The sequence below is a fragment of the Protomyctophum parallelum genome, assembly GCF_964188405.1.
Source record: "Protomyctophum parallelum genome assembly, chromosome: 8".
NCBI lineage: Eukaryota > Metazoa > Chordata > Actinopteri > Myctophiformes > Myctophidae > Protomyctophum > Protomyctophum parallelum.
This window is the reverse complement of record NC_139703.1, coordinates 46,829,008-46,851,883: the sequence shown is the minus strand read 5'-3', so window position 1 is coordinate 46,851,883 and position 22,876 is coordinate 46,829,008. Positions and strand designations below refer to the sequence as shown.

The window sequence follows — 22,876 nt, the reverse complement described above, 5'->3', positions numbered from 1 at the left end:
CTGCAAAGCAACTCCTCCCCAAACCCAGTCTACCATTATAAATAAACACTCAAACCCACAGTTCCACCAAGGCTCGTGAAAATAGTAATAATATTACTTTTGAAAAAAAGTAAATGTAATATTATTACTCAAAATGTGAAAGTAACTAGTTAAGTTACATATTACTGGAAAAAAGTAATAATATTACTGAAAGTAGTATATTACTTAAGTTACTTGCCAACACTGCGTCTGGGCCATATGATTTATTTATTTGTTAAGCTGTTCTACAGGTGAAAGCTTAGCTTTTATAGTCTATATAGGAACACACCGACACTTTGCCTGTGTGATGCCAACACATACTCCAGCCAGCACTCCAAGGATAATAGTAGAGTAGAGCCTGATGCCAGATTCTATGGTCTATATTCCAGTCCCAGTTTTGGAGAGTATACTAGCTCACATATTACAGTTGTTTTGACCTATATTAATCAATTTGAACAACTTAGATTTGGTAAAAGTTCCTATTTGAGAATTCTAATTTAGTATATTAAACCTCAATATATGGAATGAACATTCAACATTAATTATACAATGAACGAGGAAAGACGTAAATATAGTACACAAACTGAATTTCACTTTACGAATTAGCCCTCAGAATTTCATTGCCCTATTCAGAAATGTCAAAACATTGCATATCTACAGGGACACATTTAGATTTTTTTAAACACTTGTAATGAACAAATAAATAAATAAATACATTCGTACGTACGTACGGACGTACGTACATGCATAAATAGTATTACATAAACACGCATTACATGTACTGTATGCATTACATACATTACATACATACATACTGTACATGCATACATACGTGTATACTGTACATACGTGCATGCATAGGTGCAATACATAATTAACAAATTAAAGATATGGGGTTGAAAGTGGATTAAAATCAGGACACATCGGTTACATTATTGCCCATAGTGACGTCATCAAAAAGTCAAATAATGGCAGACATGTCAGCCTGACCGATATATTGGCCGGGGTCTATAATAGAGACATGATTAAATATGGAGGTCATAAGTGAACAGCTTGATACTCTTACCGTTCAGTGGCCCATGACAGCCCTCAGACCCTCATTTTCAGGGTCCATATTTATTTCCCCCTTTAAAAGGAAATGTGCTTGTCAAACTATGTTTACTGACTCGAGTGCAGCAAGGTTAAACAACTTAAACAGTGATATGGCATAACGTTTGAGGGTAAAATGCTACTCTCAGTAGGTTTTCTTGCCAAAACTTTGGCATTTCCTTGTTGAAGGTGTGTAAAGTTCAAGTGAATCACGTGGCTAAAAATAACTCATAACTCTGATTTACTCTCCCTGACTGCACCGAACTGCAAAATATGCTGCATGCGGTTGTATCTGTGGTACAAAAACCTTCTCACAGCCACATTATATAGATCCAGTTGAGTGGAGACATGGCAACGGTATGGTACGGTACGGTCTTCTTTGGGTGCTGTTTCTAGAACTAAAGTGCTGGTCTGAATGACAGCTGGTTTAATGAGGAGACAAAACCCACACACCACATGTCATCACTTGATTGGCAAGCAGCGCTCCTAAACTGCAACTGGCAAAGTGACCTTGATGAAGGAAAACAAACTGCCAATCATTGACCGCCAGTACTTCTGACAAATTCACTCGAGGGTCCCCCCTTTCAAGTTTGATCAATATCAGCCAAAACACAGTCAGGCAGTAACACCAATGACAAGCTATTAAGGGAACATTGAGCCGTAGGGACAACAGAGCATTTGGAGTTGACAGTCAGTGTAGCAAAGAGAGGGAGTACGATGGAAGCATTGGAAGGGGTTAAGCTTGCAGCACACCGCACAGCAACCCGGACTGACGCTTTAACCAATCCTACATAAACTTGACCTCACATTTTCCCTGGGTCTATAAAAGGGGTCACTGTGGTGCAGACTGCTGCCAACACATGGGGGCCACAACAGGCCGGCGTGTAACGATGATGTCGTTGGACACGCATAATGACCACAGACAAGTGGTCATTGTCCATTCACACGGTGACATCACCACTTAAGAGCCCCATTTTATACTAGAAAAGTGTGTTCCTCGGAATGCAGATCACCGCCGCCAGGCCGGGTTGCCTACCCAGGGCGGTGTCAGTCGTGGGGTGCAGTCTCCCAGCACACGAGGAAGCTGTGGTGGGAATTGTTTGTAGTGCAACTGTTCACGTTTGTGGTGGCCCCCGTGAGCAGAAGTGAAAGCGGTTTTGGAGGTGGGCTCTATAGAGGCCCCTCAACATGCGCTTGACCATGATTAAGATTTAAATAATTTCCAAGCCTACTGGGAGTGTACGCACAACGTTTCATACCGATCGCGATCGGTTACCGAGATTAGTTGCTCACATACAGACGGACAGACAGATGGGTTGAGGCCCACAGCCATAAAAGGTTTGACATTTTTCACCTATAATGACATGACCAAAATAGGGATACTACCATGTTGAAAGTGGTTTAAGACTGGAATCTTGATTTTCCTCTATGAACACTAAACTTCATAAGCTTTTCATATTCATTAATTATCAGAGGATGATAAGATGGCCATTGGGACAGAGGTTAGAAATATGTAACAGAAGAATGCTATTTTCCAAAATATACAGATCCCTGTGCGAGATTTCTGTGCCCTTCTTATGAAAAGTTCAGCCTTCGTATAGAATATAGAATCTCTTAATATATTAACGTAAGCAGTAACTAAGTCAAAAACCTCCTCTCTCCCGTTTAACATATTTTCACTGAAATTATTCCAATAAACATGTTAAGCCTGTGCATCAGCTGTGTGAAAACAAATAAAAAATAATACCTATTCTCAACTCAGGTCAGGTTTCCATTTCATTTTGACATTTACTCCTGAAGGACTACTTCAGAGCACGGCTAAATGAGGAGGTCAAGCCTCAGATATAATCGCTGCATTCCACAATAAATCTGGATCCATAAATGGTAATAAACCAAACCACGTTGAGTTATTAAATACATTCACTTCTATGGCATGGCAGGAATTGGCAGGTGAATACACAGGCGCCCCGTCCCATTATTCCTGGATAGTATATTTGACATAGAATCAGAAGGAAATCCCAGAGAAAATCCTAGTGTGTTTTTCCTGCGAGGTACCTTCCAGATGCAGGCTGGTGGGAAGAGGCCGAAGGATCACGCAGATTTGAGGTGCAGTTAAGCCACGACGGTAAGCATCCCGCTCTGCTCAAATCTGGCAATGGCTGCAACCAAAGCCCCTCAAACTCCCCATTATGACTCATTGATCTGAGCCCCTGTATCCCGGCCTGCCTTATCTCAGCTAATGGGGCAACCTCAGGATCTGTCATGAGCTGCAATATCCCAGCCAAACCGAGTGCACTTAGAGTTCAGTACTGTTGCTTTTCAGTGCTGTGGCACTAAGACCAGGTGCAAAAGAAAAGCTCGTATCCATCTTCCTGCACGTTCCTCCTCCTGATTGGAGAGAATCACCCCAACCCCCACTAAATTACTAATCCATTCTTTTTCTTTGGTATAATTGAGTGGTATAATACATCTTCCTGAATTCCTTTTATCATCTCAAGAACCCACTCGCATTTCACACATATCTTGAACATCCATAACTCTTCCTAGTGTATGATAGCCTTGCTTTGACCCCAGAACGCTTGTAAACTCACAAAGGAGTTCCACTCTATAAACCCATGAAAGGCCCACAAATCCACTGTCATTTATAACTTTTGGGACTGGCATGACAGCGAGACACAGCAGGGTACAACTTGGTGCTGGCAGTAGAGTAGATGAAAACATCTCAGTGTATACAACACAGAAAGCCTACTCATTCTAAACTCTCAGTAGGAGAGGAAGGTTACAAACTTGCTACTGCAAATATCCAGAGAAATGTCTAATTATATTACATAAGGGAAGGACTTTTTTTCTTGGCATTTATATATTGCAGCTGCAAAAAATAAAAGAAAAAAGCTAGTGTGACACACTACCTCAACCGCCTAAATCGCTGTCCATCCACTTCAAACCTTCTAAATCCTTCAGCATTCTGTCTGGGTAAAGGGAATCTTTAATAATTTACTCAAACTTCTCTGAAGCCATTCGGTGGTCTTAGCATGACCCCTGGCAGAGTCATCATTTGGACACATGCAGGCCTGAGTGGGTCTTACTAAAATCTAGATAAAAAGCAGACTGCACCCCCGCCTCTTCCCTCACCTCCGTCATCAGCTGCATGCCACAGATATGGCTCCACCTCGTTAACCTCCAGAGGATGCCTGTCTCTCTCGACTCAACTCGTGCCTGCGGTAACATCCGCACATAGTGGCAGACCAACAGACAGATTGACAGCTGAGGAGAAATACATGTGGTTACTTCAGTGACATGAAGACTCTGCCTCCCCTCAGGATTTTAATGACCAGCCAGGCGCTCTCTGCTTGGGTTGAGATCTGCAACGGCAAGTCACATCTGACAAGTTCTGTGACGTTTGACAGACAGGCAGGATATCCTCGTCTATGACCTTGCAGCCCACCTCCTGAGCAGTTCCTGGCTGTTGGTAATGAGCTATAAGGGCGAGGTCGGAAGTATTAGATTCGGAAGTGGCTAAAATGCAGCTTTTGTTCAGAGTGAGCTTTTCGATGGTAAAGAGGGTATGAAACCTATGGACAGGAAGCGATCAAGGGCTGACCAAGAGTTCTCAATCAGGTGGCACTCGCTCAGTCCCTGCACTATACAACACAGACACACATCTGTTTGTAGTGACAGAGTTTATAGGTGTACCCATGGAGAGATATAAACAAAGGGTAAATAAGGAGGGATATAGGAACAGGATATAAGAAAATGTAAGACAGGGAAGGGACGCATTTCAGAAAACTCCTGAAATCCTGCTTCTCCTGCTTTGAAGCACCTAAGAACTGCTCTGTGAAAATCTCAGTCTCCATTGAAAATTGAATAAAAGAGTCAGCATGTTCCAGAGCAGGGTTTCCCCTCATTTTTACACTCCAGCACCTGGCAATTAACCATCAACTGGGCATGAAAGCCATGACGGAGAGTCCCCCTGGTTTGAAGACAGAGATTAATGGATTCTTCATACTGTGCTAAATAGAGCAAAACCCAACTCCAGTGGGTAAGCAGTTAATGTTGGTGTTATTGTTGGCCCTGTTCATGCAAGTCAATGCCGTCCGATAAACGAAAGTAATGCTGATAATACTGAGATCATTCTCAATAAGCATGGTGCTTACCGGTGGTGATTATCACGCACTTTATGAATTATGAATTCATTATTTAGAAACTATATTATAGATTCACTGGCATTGTCTATTCATTCTATTCAAGTATAATGTTTTATTTCAGTCGAAAATAATTCCTGGAGGTCCTTGTCTCATATCTATAATGAACCACTTCATTGAGTATATACAAGCTCACACAAGCGTGTAGCTTGAAGATCAACATTGTTTGCAGAATGTTTTCCGATTTTCTCAGAAGCCCAGAATAGGGACGCTAAGGTTCGGGTGTTATTAACTCATGTAGATCTGCACAGGATTAGAAGCACATACAGTTGTACTTTATCTCACATCTTCCACTTTCTGCACTTAGATCACGATAAAGATGTCTCTTAGCACTCGCTCAGTGCAATGTTAATCTGATTAGATGTTTTATCTGATTTAGACAGCGGACAGCGGATGTGCCCGTATTTGCTTTCCACTCTCTCTGTCTCTCTATACAATATGCTTTCCCTCTCTCATTCTATCTCCCACTACTCAATATACTATAATGCTATACCTCTCTCGCTCACATTATATACCCTTTTTCCTCTCACTCTTTTCTTATACCTCTTCCTTCTCCCAAAACATGTTAATTGATGCAGCAATTAAGCAAGATACTAATCTGACCTCTCAGGCAAGTCAATCTTGAGAAGGGAGAGTATTCATTGGATTCATGTATGGTTTGAAACCCAGCCAGAGGCATTACACAGAGAAGAAAATATTTGGGAACAATGTGATTAATTGCAGTGCATCAGCAGTGAAAACAAAGTGAGATTAACTGCAGTACATTACCAGGAAACAAGTACTGCATATTATCCATTTTATGTGTCGTATTATGCACCAGCCTCTACCAGCAATGATTTAATGCAGGTAAGCAACTATGTAATGTATGTTTTTTATCACAACTATTATCTTGAGGCATGTTTCCATATAGGATTTATTCTATACATTACACAAGCTTTCCTGAGCTCTGATAATATCCAGCTTTGATAGTGGCAGGTGTTTTTCCAATTGGTTTACCTGAAAGGCGAGAGAGAGAAGTCTGTGGGATATCCATTCACCGCACATAACAGCATGGCTGACAGTGATACATTACCAGCAAGGACTCATTTTTACACATGATGTATGCCACAATCAACTCCAAGAACCTTTTTATTTCCTAACAAGCATGTGAGGGATGAAGTGGGAGCTGAGGCTTCTGTGTCAAGTTACGCTGAATCTGAACAGCAACAGTAGCACTTCCATTCATAAAAGCCTGATTTTCTTTGTTGTGTGTGGTTGTTGTGCACCGGAAATAGCAGATCTACAGTATAAGCTAAGTATAAGTCTAACTAAGTAAGTATAAGTCAAACAATAAAGGTAACAGGGTCTAATCTCCTGAATATCCCTATTGCTGTATACTTGAAATGTAGGCATCACTGCACACAGTGCACACAGTCAGCTTCACAGCCTTGCCCTCTTATGGAGAATATGAAAGAAATTAAAACATTTCATGAGATGCTATTCCTCTGCAACAATCGTTACTGGAGATAGATTACTGAGAAGAAAGAGTGATTATACGCATGGGAGAATCAACATGCATTTAATAAGGGCAGGAGATGATCTATTGCATTGTTGAGCACAGTGCTGCCGGCCCCATGCTTCTCACCAACAATTACTGGCTTATGTAATACAGGAGAGTGAAAAGAGATGAAACTCTATGACAGGCAAACTATCAGGTGTTGCAAGTGATTGTCTGGGGTCACGACAGCTCTTTTCAAAGCTGAGTTCAAACTTGCCCTCAAACTAAAAGGTGAAAGTGAATTTCTCTGACTATCGCACATCTCAGGAGGCAACTATTGGCAGGTAATTCAAGTACAGTACGTAGCTGGGAGGGAGAACGGTGGTTTCATTGTGCTACGTGAGTTGAGAATGACTGCAACTGTGAAAACATTAATGACAGAAACATAATAAAACAGCTTCCCATGTTACCTTTGCCTTAAAAACACACCTTGGCCGTGAGACATTTTCCCCCATAATGGGCACTGAGGAAAGTGCTAAAATGTCTGCCCACTGCATGAGTACTTATGTCTTCCATGTGAAAGTTATTTGTAATGAATGATCCACTAACCTGCAGTTTTTCTTTTTACTTTTTTTTGCTGAGTTTGCTTGATTTATACACCGAGGTTGTTTGAAAATGATTCCATGAAAGACCATAAAAAAACACCAAACAGAAGACAGGACACGCCTGTATTTTAAACAGGCACTCTATAAGTAACTATAATAAAGTTACCTCTGAGACGGGAAAACACAGTTTGGCCAATGCTTTGTTTAATCAGAGGCAATTCTTTTTTCCAGTTTATAGGGCACACTGAGACATGTGTTTGGCATCCCTGGCAATGCCATCTGGCAGGGGAATTTGGTTCAACTTGGCAGGCAACAGGGCACTTCCAACTACTCTGTCCAATCTCAGAAGTCAGAACCCCCTTAACCGCTTATTATGACACCAGTCAGTGACCAAAGATGGTAGAACTGTGGACACATCCACAAGTAACAGGTGTATGACCTGACACACTCGGTTGCAAGCTGGTGGTGCAGTTCAGTGAACCCTTGGCAGCATTCCTTCAAAAGCACTTTTTATTTCCAGTGGAACATTTAGGGAGGGAGGTACATTTGGAAAAAAAGTAATGACATAAATTATTTGGCTGGAAATTCTGTTGATTCAATAACAATTTCCACACGTACTAGCTTGGGCGGCAAGTAAGTCCCAAAGTGCCATGGAGATTATCTGACAAACACAAACACATGACGTTGGTTTTAAGTTGCGCTTGCTGCCTCAACAGGGATGTTGAAGAACTAATTCCACAGTGCATTCCATCCCCGTGTGTGTCATTAGGAGTGCCGCATCTCGCCTCAGCATCGTTTATCTCCACACAGCTAATTAGTTCCGATCAATTACCTTTACTCAACGCAGCTTCCACAGTTAAGAAAACAGGAAGAGCAGCTTATTTGCCATTGCTCTTTTTTGCCACTCTTAAAATATTCCCTCTGGTTGGTTCCACTCACTGGGCCTTCTTTCTGCTGAGAGGGACCCCATTAAAAAGTAATCGCTCACATCAGGGACAAAATGTGGGCCCTGAGACCCCATGGAATCCTCCCCTGCATAGCCACACTCCCCACATGCACCGTGGCAGAAAAAGGGAAGGTTTTGCCGACTTAATGCAGGAATTAAAATGGAAAATGCTTGTAACTTTGACTGACAGATGTTGTGTGATATGTGTTGTTGTTTTATCAGCAACAGTGCAGAGAAAGGGAAATATTACAAAGAAGGACGACGGTATCAGTCAGCTTTTGGTGTAAAAGCACAAGGGGAGGTGGAGTAGTTTTGCTCATAAGGAGGAGAAATACAACCTCACTAGTGACAAATGCATGGAGGATGGCCAAAATACACACCAGTGAAGACCAGGAAAGTGACAGAATTTGGACGGAGACTGTAGTCTGACGTTCCTGACGAGGCTTGGTGAAATGTGCGCTGCCCCCAGCAGCACTGTGCCCTGGAAAATACATTCCACACAAACCAACCACACTTTATGCCACACAATCCCTCATGCTGCAACCTACACAGCCTGTCTTTTATTTACATCCTGGAAGATAAAACATAAACGTGTCAAATATTTGGCAAGTGGAATCCGATCTGCAATGTAGCCCATGAGAGAGACTGTGGACCTGGACTTGGACACTGAGAGCAAAAAAGCAGGCATGAAATCTTAGCCGAACTTCTCTCTCTCTCTCTCTCTCTCTCTCTCTCTCTCCCTCCCTCCAACCCCCCCTCCAACTCTCAGAGCAGTTCTTGGACTCTATGCCCGTTTGTCTTCTCTCGAAAGGAAATGCAAAGCAGGCTGCTATGAAACTCTGGGAAACGCCATGGGACGTCCCTGGAGGGGAAATCAAATATGGTCACTAAGATCCTTACAGTAAAGTGGCAATAAAGTATTCATTAACCCCCATTGAGGGGGTAAGCGGGAAAACAAGCAGATAAGTTAAGGAGTCAAACAGACTTAACCCACATCACTCTCCAATCCCCCCCTTCGAGTATCAGGATTTGCAAAACAATAGAAGAGGCTTTTGATCAGCTCGAGTGCATGGACATCTAGTTACGAGAAGGCTCACAAGAGCAGGAGAATGTACCTCCTGCTAGGGGCTAAGAACTATACAGGGTAACAAAGTGTTCAACATGGGAGCATTATCAAAACTGTTTTTAAAACATCTCTCCCGACACTCATAATCCACCAAGCTTTCACATTACAATACACAGTCCTCTGTTGACCGGGCGCCGTGCCAGCCAGGGTGGGAGGACGTAAACAGTCTCCTTGTGGCATTCATTTTCGCTCCATCCAAAGCTCTAATTTTTCACCTCCATTCTAAACCGATGTCTAACCTTTTGCGTCTCCAGGGCGAAGTTGTGTGGGTCCTGGACTGAGAGGAATCAATCTATAGCCCGGCGCAGAGAAAGGCCAGTGGGATGCCGTGCGGTGCATTCAGCGACCTAAAGAAAAAAGATGCCAGTTTGACGGCCACCCCCAGGTCTCCCAGAATGTGAATGAACTTCTGTGAATAAGAGGCAAACCTACACAAACGCCCCTGCAGCTAGGGGACCTTCACAGGGATAAGAGTGTGTGGGCGACACTAAACAACAACAACAACGGGGTTTGCATGCCAGTGTCCCCTCTTTTTTCTCTCGCCAATAAAAAGGAGGCACCACCGCCGCCGCAGGAGGGCGCCTGAAAGGATGGGTCATTAACAAAAAAACGCGGCCTGTAGGGATGTCACCGGCCAGGCCACAATGGGATGTGGATGAGAGTCCATCTCCACACACAGCATTTAACACCTACTCTTCCAGCAAGCAGAAAGCAAAGCAACGAAGAGGAGGAGCTCCCAATCAGCATTTAAAAAACACTGCATTACAAAGGCATCAAAGTGAATGAATTATTTTGCATGAGTGCTCTTGTGGGCCACACTTATCACAGTGGGCCTTAACAAACAGCTTACTGCAGTGGAATAGCATCATGTCAAGACCGCAAGCACTGGCCACAGTGGAAAGGAGAGATGAAACATGCAGAATAGACTGTTTAAAGGTCACGCGATTTGCTGATTTTTAACCTGAATTCTATCCCTCAAACCTTTTTGTCTATTACATAGAACAATATAATTCAGTTTTAAAATCTACAACGTCGCTCAGTGCAATCTCATAGCTGTGTCGGCAACCTTAAATCTGAATCCAGAGGCTCCACTCCCCTGTGTCTCTCTCAATAAGCAGGTTTCAGGTTCAGTATTGTAGCAGAATATTCACACATTGATATAGAAAACTGAATGTTAGCCACTGAACTTTAATTTCAACTGTCAGACTGAATAGAACACAGATGTTTCAGTCTAAACGTTCTCTCTGCCGATTTCATGGCCCATATATTCACTAAGTGATGCAACAGCAAACTGGAGGAGTTCAAAAGCAACAAGTTGGTTTCTTATGACATTCACTTGTACACGTGTACTGGGAATCAATTGATACATTTAGAATATAATATATAATGTACAAGAGTGTCCTGGCCAAGACAGGCAGTGTGTTAAGAACTGTTGCAGACAAACAACATAACAAATTACAATTAAAAGTAGCCGGACAATAAACGTCATAATGGCATATGGCATAATGGTAAAAAGGCACATAATTCATTCATTCATCTTCATCATACCTGGAAGTGTGAATGTGGATGTGGGAACGCCCTACTGACAAAAATACGTTCTGGCCTTGACAGCCTATACATCTAAACAGAAAAGATCTGATTGCATTAAACTTCGTTAAATGGAGTTAAACTCACTTTGCCACTCACTTTATGCACATACTAGTCTCAATAGTATTATAGTATAATAGCCATTCATATAATTTTAATGGCATTTTGGGGACTGGTGTCTTTCATTGAGCACACTATATTTGGTGTTAGCATGGAGACACTGTATCTCTCAGCACAGAGACATACATACACGCAACTGGATCTCCCACTGACAAGAGGCTGAGAAATGATGTTGAGCTGCCCTTGACTGCCTCCACATATGACCCCTTTGGGGTCCAGTACATGTATGTAGCTAAGCTTGCGTTTCCATGCATGTTAGAATTCTATCTATGCAGCCAGAAGTTATTCCTCATTACACTATACAGTATGTTCATGACATTAACATTGCCAGCCAAGCTGGGCAAGTATAAATGGGGAGAAAAAAAATAATGAATCTTGCAACGTTTCTTACAGGTTTTCTTTTTTTCTTTTTCTTTCAATGATCTGACTCTGGAGGCCTATCACGCACCCATTCCAATACAGCCAACGAGGACACAGGAGGGACGTCGGTGCAGGGAAGACAGGCGGGACATCGGTGAAGACAGCTGACTGTCTTCAGTCAACTGTCTAGCTTGTCACACTCCAGGGCTGCATGAACTCGCTCGAGCACTGTATTCTGACCCCTCAATGGCGCAACTCTCTCAGCTATATCGCTCTGGTAAAACCAAGACCCCAGAAGGCCTGGCCAACGGTGAAGCGCTCGGCCCTACTGGTCAGAGCTGGGACTGCAGGCAAGCCTGTGCATTTAGCACGAGAAAACCCAGTGCAGCTGGGGTTTAACATTGAGCACTTCCACATTTTGGACACCAGAGCGTTCTTCCGGGCGCTTCAAAACGCCACTGAGCAACTTCCATCGAAATGAATAGCAGGGGCCGGGCAGGGCAGTCTATGAGTAAAAAACTAACCAAAAACTAGGAACAAGGAACACTAGAAAACACAACAGAAATACAGAAAGGGCACGGATCGTGACGCACACACGCACGCACGCACACACACACAATATCCTAATCTAAAAAGTCACACATATAGGGTGAATCCTTGGATCTAATCTCTCTGTGTCATTATTCTACCTGAAACCTGACACCTTAATATGTTGCGTTGGCAACAAGACGGCTACAAAATACACCACAGTGCTTCAAGCAAGCGGCAACACAGAGACAAAGCCAGTCTGAGTCTCCAACCTGTTTATCCAGTCCCCACTAATGCCCTGCTTTTTTTTTTACTGATGAGAAAAGGCACCAAATCCCACAGGAGGTCCTAATCGTGCCACCTAGTAAAAAAACAAAAAACAAAAAAGGCCAGAGCTTGAAGGTTGAAGCTTGACAGGTGAAGACTCCTGTGAATGACACAGTTTCCACCTTGCATGACAGTGCACAAAGTATTTTGTGGCAGCTGTATTGATTGCAGGAGTAGACAATGAATTATGACATTACACTGTCATAATTCATTGTTTGACACTTTATGCAATCACTTACCCTGCAAAAGCTCTGTTCTAATTCTACATTAGACCTTGAGGACCTCAATAATTTGCATTGGCTCTGTTGAAAATCTTCCGGTTTTTGGTTGCTGTGATTCAGGTTGTCACGTTTTCTATATACAGTAGATTCGGGGGGAAACCACAGATGAGTATCATTCCTGAAATAAAACCACACAGGACCAGAACCAGCTCCAGCAGCAGGCAGGCAGGGAAAAGATGATTCACAGTATCTGGAGGATCTGGTATTTTCCAGTGTGAGGAAAGGAAGGGAAGGGGAAGGGAGCTGTGAGCAACAGATGCAACAACATGTCTGCGAAAGAGGAGCTGGATAGACCACCATAGTGAGAGCCACTGTTTTGGGAGAAGTTCTCCGTTTCATTTGGAGCTACTTGAAGCAACACAGAGCAAGTAACTCGACTCAGGAGGATGTTCAGCAGGTGAAACCCAGACCAAAGAGGCGACACCGTCCATACATGAAACACTCGCCTCTTCCCTGTGGATACTAAAAGAGAGTAGCAGTGCCATGCCTGGAATCCCAAACATGCCACTCCCTTTGCGTTCATTGGCCTTCCCTTTTTCACGGTGGGAGTAGGAAGTGAGTAGGAGAGGGCAAAGATACGAAGCACCGCACCAAGAAATCGAGCATTCAAAAAGACTGGTTAGGCTATATTTAGAAGACACTCTGTCACCTTCAGTTTCCCCAGCGGGAATAATCCCTGTACAGGGGAAGTTTAAGGACCTTGCAGAGCGCAGTCGGGATTTGGCCTGAATCTGCTGCGCCCCCTGGAGAACGGTTTACTTGATAACACACGATTCGAGTTTCTGCAACAAAAATAATGAGCACGGTAGCAATGGATCAACACCTGTCTGCGACGAATCCTCCAGATCCGCTGGCCAAACACCATCAGCAACAAAGAGCTGCGGCAATGCAGTGAACGCACCAACCAAAAACCTGCAGAGGAAGAGATCCTCAAAAGGCGTTGGAGATGGATAGGCCATACTCTCCGTAAACCAGCCTCAATCACCACAAGGCAGTCCCTCAAGTGGAACCCCCAAGGGTCGGCCACGAAACACCTGGCGCAGATGCTAAAAATATGGGCCACACTTGGGGACAGCTGGAAGTGTTGGCTCAGGATCGAGATGCTTGGAGAACTCTTGTCGACGGCCTAAGCCCCAGACGGGGTAATAGGGGTAAATAAGTAAGTAAGTAAGCAATGGATATTTACATGCAGCTATTTTTGTCCAGATGCAAGAGAAAGATAGTCCAGAGGAAAACCATTCTGCTGTTTTTAAATGGACCAAGCACAAAGACCACCCAGGCAGGATATGGTATATTGCAACTTTGTAGCCATATGGCACAAGACATTATGCAGAAGGCATAATGTCTTGGCTGTGTAATGTAATGGCTATCCTCTAAACCAGGTACATCCTACGGTATGTACGTATACAGTATGCAGCAATCCTCTTGCTGCTTGCCATTAAAATACCCTGCATGGTTTCTTGGCCTGCCTTTGACGTCGTGCAGAGGGCTAACAAATTAACAAATAGTTTGGGTTAATTACTAAGCCAGGGAGCTACTGTTTGCATGTGCCACTCACACACTGCTGTCGTGCTCCCACCCACCCACACACACACCCCCCCCACACACACACACACCCACCACACACACACACACACACACACACACACACACACACCCACCACACACACACACACACACACACACACACACACACACACACACACACACACACACACACACACACACACACACACACACACACACACACACACACACACACACACACACACACACACACACACACACACACACACACACAGTTAATTTAGGTTCAGTGCCTTTATTGTCCCAAAGAAATAAGAGGGAAAAGCCTTTAAGCATACATATTATTCACTAAACCTATGGACATAATCTTTCCAAATACTACCCTGGAGTTCTGAATCTATAGGCACATTACAATGTGGAGGTACTCATACAAGTTCACTGAAGGATTAGCATGGCATCTTGAGCACTGGGTTTAGACTGGACCTCACAGGTTCCCATGGTTAATAATATGTAGCCTACTTCCTTCTATTCTACTATTTACTTTACCACCAAGACGATATATTATATGCCCACCCCACCTCTACCCCCTTCTTTACTGATAATAATGCTGTTATAGGCAATATCACATCTCCAAAACTACACCGAAATGCAAGCTGGGTAGGACCGGCTGCATTTGGATTTCAATCTCCTCCACCACCACCCACTGCCTTTATTCAATGGTTAGCCACATGCACAAATGAGTTCTGTGTGACTATTGCGGAGAAGAGAGTTTCACACTAAATATAACTTTAGCCGAACCGCAATGTGGGGAGAAGCTGAGGTCTGGGATGTGGCCACAGCAACAGTGGTTTCCACTGCTTTGTCAGTCATTATATTGACGCCACAGGAATATATCATCTGAGCCCTCACAAGCAGTATCTACAAATTGCAGCCAAACATTGACGCAAGGCTACTGGGGGCAGAGGTGTTTTGGCTTTTACATGTGGTCCAAGAATGTTGCCGTGTTAAGGCTGGTACACACCAAGCCGACATCTGGCCATCGGTCTGTCGATAAGCGGCTGTGGTCGAGAATGGGTTATAGAATGCTTGGTGTATACACACGGTGTCTGCATGAGTCACTCACCCGACCCTCAAGTACAATCAGCGGTGCCCATCGATAACAAGTATGTGTGTGTGTGTGTGTGTGTGTGTGTGTGTGTGTGTGTGCGTGTGTGTGCCATAATGTCAAGAGCGGCAGAAAGCATGAGAGTGCGTGTGTGTGTGTGTGTCTGACTGTGTTTGAGAGACACACAAACATCAGCAATCGAACAACACACTATACGACACTAAAACCCTGCCCAATGCAGGGCGTGTGTTCAACTTAAAGAGCGAATACCATGTTCCCAATTCTCAATTTCTCTCCCAAGCACATACTGTACTGTAGCTACAGTACAAGACCACAAACAGTTTTCAGAGAAATAGCGTGAAAATGCTCCGTTTGTTTGTATTTTGTTTCCTGCAGACTACTGCCACATCCTGGCATGGAGTTATTTCCTCTCACGCAAGTGCACAACATCGGAATCAGCCGTCCACCTGTGCGGTATGTAAACAGCGGGCGCACATGCAGCAACACCCAACGACTGACCCGACCTTTAAAGAGTGTCCATATGCTTGACGTTATCATGCAAATAAGACATTTTAAGACTATTTGCAGCGATCACCTTTATATTCATCTTCAGGAGGTGGATCCTCAATGCAATTCTATTTAGTTTGTAGCTATTAAAACTTGAGCCATATTAGAGAATAACAATAAGAGAATGTACCATGTGAACTGTACTAAAAGCAGTTTAAACATTCACTAGAAATGGTGAGAAGATTTCCAGTTAGCAGGATGAGCCCAGGGATGAACAGATAGCAAATATTGTTAGTTTTTTATACAGCTCCTCCTAAGCAAACTGTTGTTGCTTTTTGTCGCGGTTTCAGGTTTAATCCACTGGAGTTGTTGCTGGACATTGAAATAAGATAAAACACATGATAATGATAGTAACTCTACAGCACATTGAGGACACGCAGATTCATTCCAGAATGCTGGGCATTTAACCACGAAGGGGAGATCCCCCCCTCAACGAGACACACGCACGCACACGCACAAACACACACACACACACCCAAAATAGAACAAAGACATGACTGAGGAGTAAAAATAAGAGCTTGCTGTCAGATGGATGGATGGATGGGTAACACCAGGGCTCCACCGGGCGCGTTGCGTCTCCGTCGCATGCGTCAAAAAACTTCATTGATTAAAAAGGGATCATTCTGTGACGGCGCGACGCGCCCGGTGGAGCCCCGGTGTAAGAGGGTGTCCACAGATGAAAAATGTGAATGAATGACAGGACAGATCCACTTTCTCTTAACACTTACAGCACGTAGGACGCCTGAGAACGTCATAGGATACCGAACGTAGAGTTCTAAGGACGTCTGAGGACGTCCTAGCGACATCCCAGCGATGCGGGGCGAGATATTAATATTCAGAATTTTTCCTATTTATTTTTTTGGCATTTCGCTTTTCGCTTGCCGTATGCTAACGCTCAGTGCAACTATTAGCTTATTATTGACTCCCACGTTAGCGAGACGGAAAGAATGACTCGTAGCTCCTAATCCAGGGCGCTCTCCGTGGTGATGAATAGAGCGATATGCTGGCGCTTATTTTCTGCTCCTCATCCGTCTCTCCCGCAAAATATGAACGCTTTTTGGAGCGTAAAACAATATATTAAGATGATCGGGGATGTTGAGGTCACTTTGTAAAGTCAACTTTTTTAGGAAAGTGTTTCCGGTTCATGGCTTTCAAAGTAAAAGCGATCAGACACCTCCGGTATTCTATAGCCTATATTTTGAAGGCAGTCGGCGTACTCAATGTGTTAATGAAACCTGCATCACCACTGCAGTATTCTTGTCTCTTGTGGTCAATTTGACCCACATTCCAGCTACCTCTGCTGCTGTAGTCTGCTTTATCAAACCGATTATTAGATAATTAGAACCAAAAACCGACTTATAACCAAATAATCGAGACACAGGTGTTTTATATATTCTTATCAATGAATTGACACAAACGTCTGATTAACAACTTAATCACCATTTTATACTTTGTGGTACATGGTGTTATAATAAGAAAAATGGACGCTATGCTTGCAATGATCATGATATTGATTTGAAGTCACATCACCCTACCCTAGGTAGTGTTTACCTCAGAGGACACGGTGTAGGTGAGTGGGTGGCAGTTGAGGGCGGTAGTTGTAATATCATATGGCATTTGAAAGGCTTTCATTTGCATCAATAAATATGCCACGATTCCATAACTAGTCAAATTTCATTATTAATCCCGGTAGAGAAAAGCATCAGAGAGATGTGCTGCGTGTGTACTGTACATGGTGAAATCCTGAGTGCTGATTAGACTCTCAGACGCTTACACGTCCATTTTTGAACTCTCCGAGTTAAACACTGATGGTTTTACTGTGCAGGAGAGATAACTCCCCTGGGGCCTCTGGGCTGCAAGACGTGGCTCTATTCCTCATCCACCAGCAGGACTCTTCAAAGTGAAAATGTACAATCATGGAGACTTTTGACCCTGTGCCGCTGTTTATTCTTAACTAATGTTTACCGGCTCTCTGTTTATCCAAGCAGACTGGGAAGAAAACCCCCTGTAAAGATCCCTGGAATGGCACTGATGGCTTTTACTTCACACTTTCCCTGTAAACAAATACATACAGTAGTGGCCTTTATGACAGTGGTACTCAAGCTTTTCCATGTCAAGGACCCCCAAAATAGTATGTATTTGACCACGGATCCCCCCCATAGAAGACTTCAAAAATATTCCACAATATGAATGGCCAGCTTTGAGTGTTTGTGTAAACACAAACATTGAAGACGAAGGTGAGGACGCAAATGTGATTGGTCGGAATGAGATGATGTATGATGATGTATGATGATACACTTACATGTATATTAATAGCATATCATTGCGACGCTATGAGAGCTTGTAAATTAGATTAGATTATTTTCAAATAGCAAATTATAGGTTTAAAGTTGTTAAACTGACTTGATGCTATATTAACTAATTTTGCTGGGGACCCCATGGAAACCCGCCAAGGATCCCTATGGGTCCCCCAACCACACCTTGAGAACCACTGCTTTGTGACATAGAGGTCTTTCTTTAATATTGCATTATATAGCAAAATGTTTTTCTCCGTTTTATTGGGATAAATTAATGTTTGTTTAGACGTGGTTGGTAGTCCAGGTGAAGCCAGGTTTTATGTGTTGTGTGGCCTGAGAAGACAGCCTTAAGCATGGATTTAGATTGGAATCTGATTCATGTAATGTACTGTATAAACTGTTAAATGTGGGCCAGAAGCAGCCAAGTTATGCTGCTCAGTCTTGATTCATGACAAATGAATACCAAACACACCCAGGACATTTGTTGTTTCAAATGATTTGTCATTCTCTCGGGATAATGTCACACTGTGATGTAAAAAGAGTGATCTGAAAAACCTACACATAAATCTGTAACTTTTATGTGTGGCATGCGGATTGGCTGTAGTGTATTTTCTCACAGTTTTGTTATGCTTGTCAATTCAGTGGTTTGTTTTTTATTGAGAATGTTGTACTTTCTAAGAAATAAGAATGAATGGGGAAGATGCTTTTAATTTATTATATTTCCTCATAGAAATAATCCCACATCCTATTGACCCCAACTACCAATAGAATCACTGAATCACTGGAATCACTGGAATCACTGAACTAATAATGGCTTTGATCATTGTGGACCAAGCTCAAACTAGTGTGATTCTACTAAGCTATTTAACTATTTGACATGATGGCGGCAGAGAAAGAAACATAACTCTCTTGGGGATTGATGGCAGCAGTGGTCTTGTCTCAACTACCCCCTAAAAAGTCAAATTGATTATCTATGGCAGCTAGCTGCTATACAACACTCAGGTTGCTCGTTTATTAAAGGGGGTCAACCAGAATTGATTGCACTCCGAAACTAAGACAGACAGGTTGGATTTCATCATCTCTGTCCTATGTCAAAAAGGAATTCAGTGCAGCAGGGTATGATAAGACTAAACAAAGTCTAACGTTCAAGGCTCTTCCTCATCTCACACTAAGTAAAGTAGGCCTACTTGAATGATGTGTTTTAACAAAGCCGATGCAGGAAGGAAACTGCCTGCTTCTGTGGTGTGAATTAATTGGCAACTAATTTGGATAGACTTTGTGTTCCTCTTTGTACAATTCAAGGAGACACGATACAGGGGGCATACAGACATGAATTAACAAATGAATGTCTGGTGATTTACTCCACCTGTTTTAATAGGTAAGCGGGGGCCTCTTAACCTGATGAGGTCATGTTCCTAAACCCCTTATACTAGAGCTAATCAGTTTTGATTAGTCCCAGTCAACACAAATAAATAGATACTGCAATTTAGTGACTGATATAAGCTGATATAACTATACAAATTAACGTCATTCAGAACTTCTGAACTGTGTGTGTGTGTGTGTGTGTGTGTGTGTGTGTGTGTGTGTGTGTGTGTGTGTGTGTGTGTGTGTGTGCGCGTGCGTGCGGGCGTGTGCGCATGCGGTGTGTGTCTAAGCAATGAAAATAAATAAAACACTGTAGTTCTTCTGCATATGTTTGTCCAAACCACATATCCAGGTCCACAAAATTTATATTTGTGGTCAAAGGTGACCTGACATCTCAAGCAAAGAGTTAAAATGTCATGGTGAAGTAGGGGAATTGGTGCAGGCTGGTCAAGGTGAGAGACAGGCCTCTCAAAAAAAGCAATTAAGGAGAGAGTCATAATATTGAGTTTGTGTGTGTGTGTGTGCGTGCGTGTGTGTGTGTGTGTGTGTGTGTGTGTGTGTGTGTGTGTGTGTGTGTGTGTGTGTGTGTGTGTGTGTGTGTGTGTGTGTGTGTGAGTGTGTGTGTGTGTGTGTGTGTGTGTGTGTGTGTGTGCACACAGCGTGGGGGGTTACATTCCTTTGAGAGACGCAGCACCAGCAGACTGTGAAATTCATATTGACTAGAGGAGAAAACAGACCGGTAAGCAACAGCATCTTTGCTTTTTCCACCCCGTTTGTCAGCTAGAGAATATTGCTGTCCAACACCTTTTGTTTTCTTCTCACAGATGCTTCAGAGCAATTCAGCCAGTCAATGAAGCACCTCATACAATCACATGCAAAAAGTCTGCTCCCAGAAATGTGATTCAGATTATTTGAAAGCGCTTTTCCTTCTTCAAAAACAGCGTCAAAGTGAAGACACTTTCACAATTTGAAGAAAAACAAGGGGGGGGGGGATGAAATTATTGCTGAGCTCTGGATATGTGTGCAGTGGCGTATTAAATCCAACTTGATTAAAGACACTGAAAATGCCTTCAACAATGAACTGTACAAGTCCACTTAATTAAGTCAACGTGTGTCGCGGAGCCCTGGGAAATGGAAAGCAAATAGTGTGGCTGTTCAGTCCCTTCGCCTTTCTCTGGCTGGTAATCACAAGCTTGATCTTCAAGTGGAATAGGCCTTGGGGACCGCTCTCTGCGTGGCTGATCCTGGCAATTTGCTCTTGATAATACGCTCTGTCTCGCTCAGCACCCCAAATACCCTCTCACCTAATCATAGGCCGCTCAAAAAGCACAAACAAAGCCCCTATACACATTTGTGTTAACGGAGATTACCCACATAATGACTAGATTGCTATTACGTGCTCCCTGTTGTGTTGTCTCTCTTTGATGCTCCACTTTAGGGATTACGATATAAAGATGATTAAAAAATAACCATATGGCTTTAAAGGGCATAGAAAACTGTCTATTGAAACACTGCTGTTGTCTTTGATAGATTCAGAATTTGCTTTAGTGCAGTATTTGTTTATGTTTTTAATTACTCATACAATACAGCCAAGTGAAAGCATCTGGAGGGCATTACTACTCTGCCGAGAGGTTTCAGAGAGGTGTGTGTGTGTGTGTGTGTGTGTGGGGGGGGGGGGGGGGGGGGTGTCTGCGGTGTAACATGAGAGTCTGGTAATGCTTTAAGTTCCTCCTCCCCTACACCTTTGTCACATTAACAAAAGCCGCAATCGCTACAATTGCCTAATTGCCATGTCATCAGCCAAACACATTGTAAGAAACAATAGACAAGGTGACTTCATCCCATGAAGACATTATCAGAGAGAACTATTTCACAGCAGTTCAAAACCATATGAGAAGAGGGATGAAAGAATAGGTACGCATGTAGATCGGCACGCACATGCACACACACGCACACAGAGTTAATATCACTTTGCACAGAGAGATGCCAGCAGCAAGCAGCATCACATCAAAACCCAGGGAAATTTCAACCACAAACATCAAATCAAACAAAATCACAACAGTCTTAGTGTTTAGACATGATGTAAAGCTTACCTTTGAATGAGATGAAGACTCTGGGTGCAGCCAAGGGGTCATGGACATTGTTGGTAATCACTGTGGTCCCTAGGGCCATACTGGACATTGCCAGGAGGGCGTAGGCCATCCACACACCGGCCAGCTGCATGGTCAGTGGTCAACCAACCTCCAGCAGCACAGAAACTGGAGGAACAACAAGGGGACAGCCAGACAGACAGACACAGGCAGTGCAGTGAGAAGAATCCAACAGATAAAACAACAGCGTGAGACACGCACATCCAGATCTTAGGCAGGCTGAATGCTGACAATAACAAATTATTCTAAAGAGATGGCTTTTCATTTGTTCATAGGAACATGACAATGGTGAATATGACATTCATGGTATGGGTCAAGAGGATTTGTGGGCATTACAGAGAGAGATCGTCCTCAAGGGGGTCCTCCTTTCTCTGAACTCTAGCGACACAACACTGCTGTGGGAGGATTAAACCCAGATCAAGGAGAAGTAGACCACAGAGTGTCGCTGGATTGAATCCAACATTTTCTGCTTAGTAAACAATTCCAGTTGGCAGATATTATATTTGTCTGTGTTTGTGTGTGTGTGTGTGTGTGTGTGTGTGTGTGTGTGTGTGTGTGTGTGTGTGTGTGTGTGTGTGTGTGTGTGTGTGTGTGTGTGTGTGTGTGTGTGAAGGAGGGAGAGAGAGAGAAAAAGAGAGACAGACAGACAGTTAGAGATGAACATGTTGATGGGAGGATCTCTTTGCTGTTGTTGCTTGTGTTTGTGGTAAATGATAGTAGCCTTTCGTCTCTTCTTCTGCCGACAAACAACACACATTCCTACTTCATGACAGTGTTCGTGTCTTACTCTGTAATTATAAGTTCACCTAATACCAGGTTGTTTGCACTTACCAGGTACAGACAGAAAAAAAAGGTTGTTACTGAGGTAATTTCTTCCCTGAGAAAATAATGACCGGGAGGATTTAAAAGGAAACTAGAACAAGTCCTACCGGTTATAAAAGTGTAACCAGTGTTCATCAAACTGTCATGCACTGTATGAAAGCCTCAAATGCTGACTGTGAACAAAGTACACAAGTCTTCCGCAGGCCAACACTGAGTCAGTGATCTCCACATATTGAATTAACCAATGATCAGGCACACTAATCTGCAAATAGTTTCATAGAGCCATCACGAGGAACACTTGGCTAACATCTCTCTACATCTTTGACATTCTCTTCTTCCTCAGAAGTGATTTTGAAGGCCTGGGCGCCGCCAGCGTG

General features: G+C 43.2%; 1 protein-coding gene across 4 annotated transcripts in view; it reads right to left on the bottom strand.

The window, feature by feature from the left end:
- sema3fb (sema domain, immunoglobulin domain (Ig), short basic domain, secreted, (semaphorin) 3Fb) overlaps positions 1-22,876 on the bottom strand; it is a 70,494-nt gene that overhangs the window by 46,250 nt on the left and 1,368 nt on the right. For all 4 annotated transcript variants that reach the window (XM_083770744.1, XM_083770743.1, XM_083770746.1 and 1 more), the window contains exon 2: positions 21,621-21,785. In XM_083770744.1, coding sequence (XP_083626870.1) covers positions 21,621-21,750 — 130 coding nt within the window. In that variant the 5' untranslated portion in view covers positions 21,751-21,785. The remainder of the gene's footprint in view (positions 1-21,620; positions 21,786-22,876) is intronic.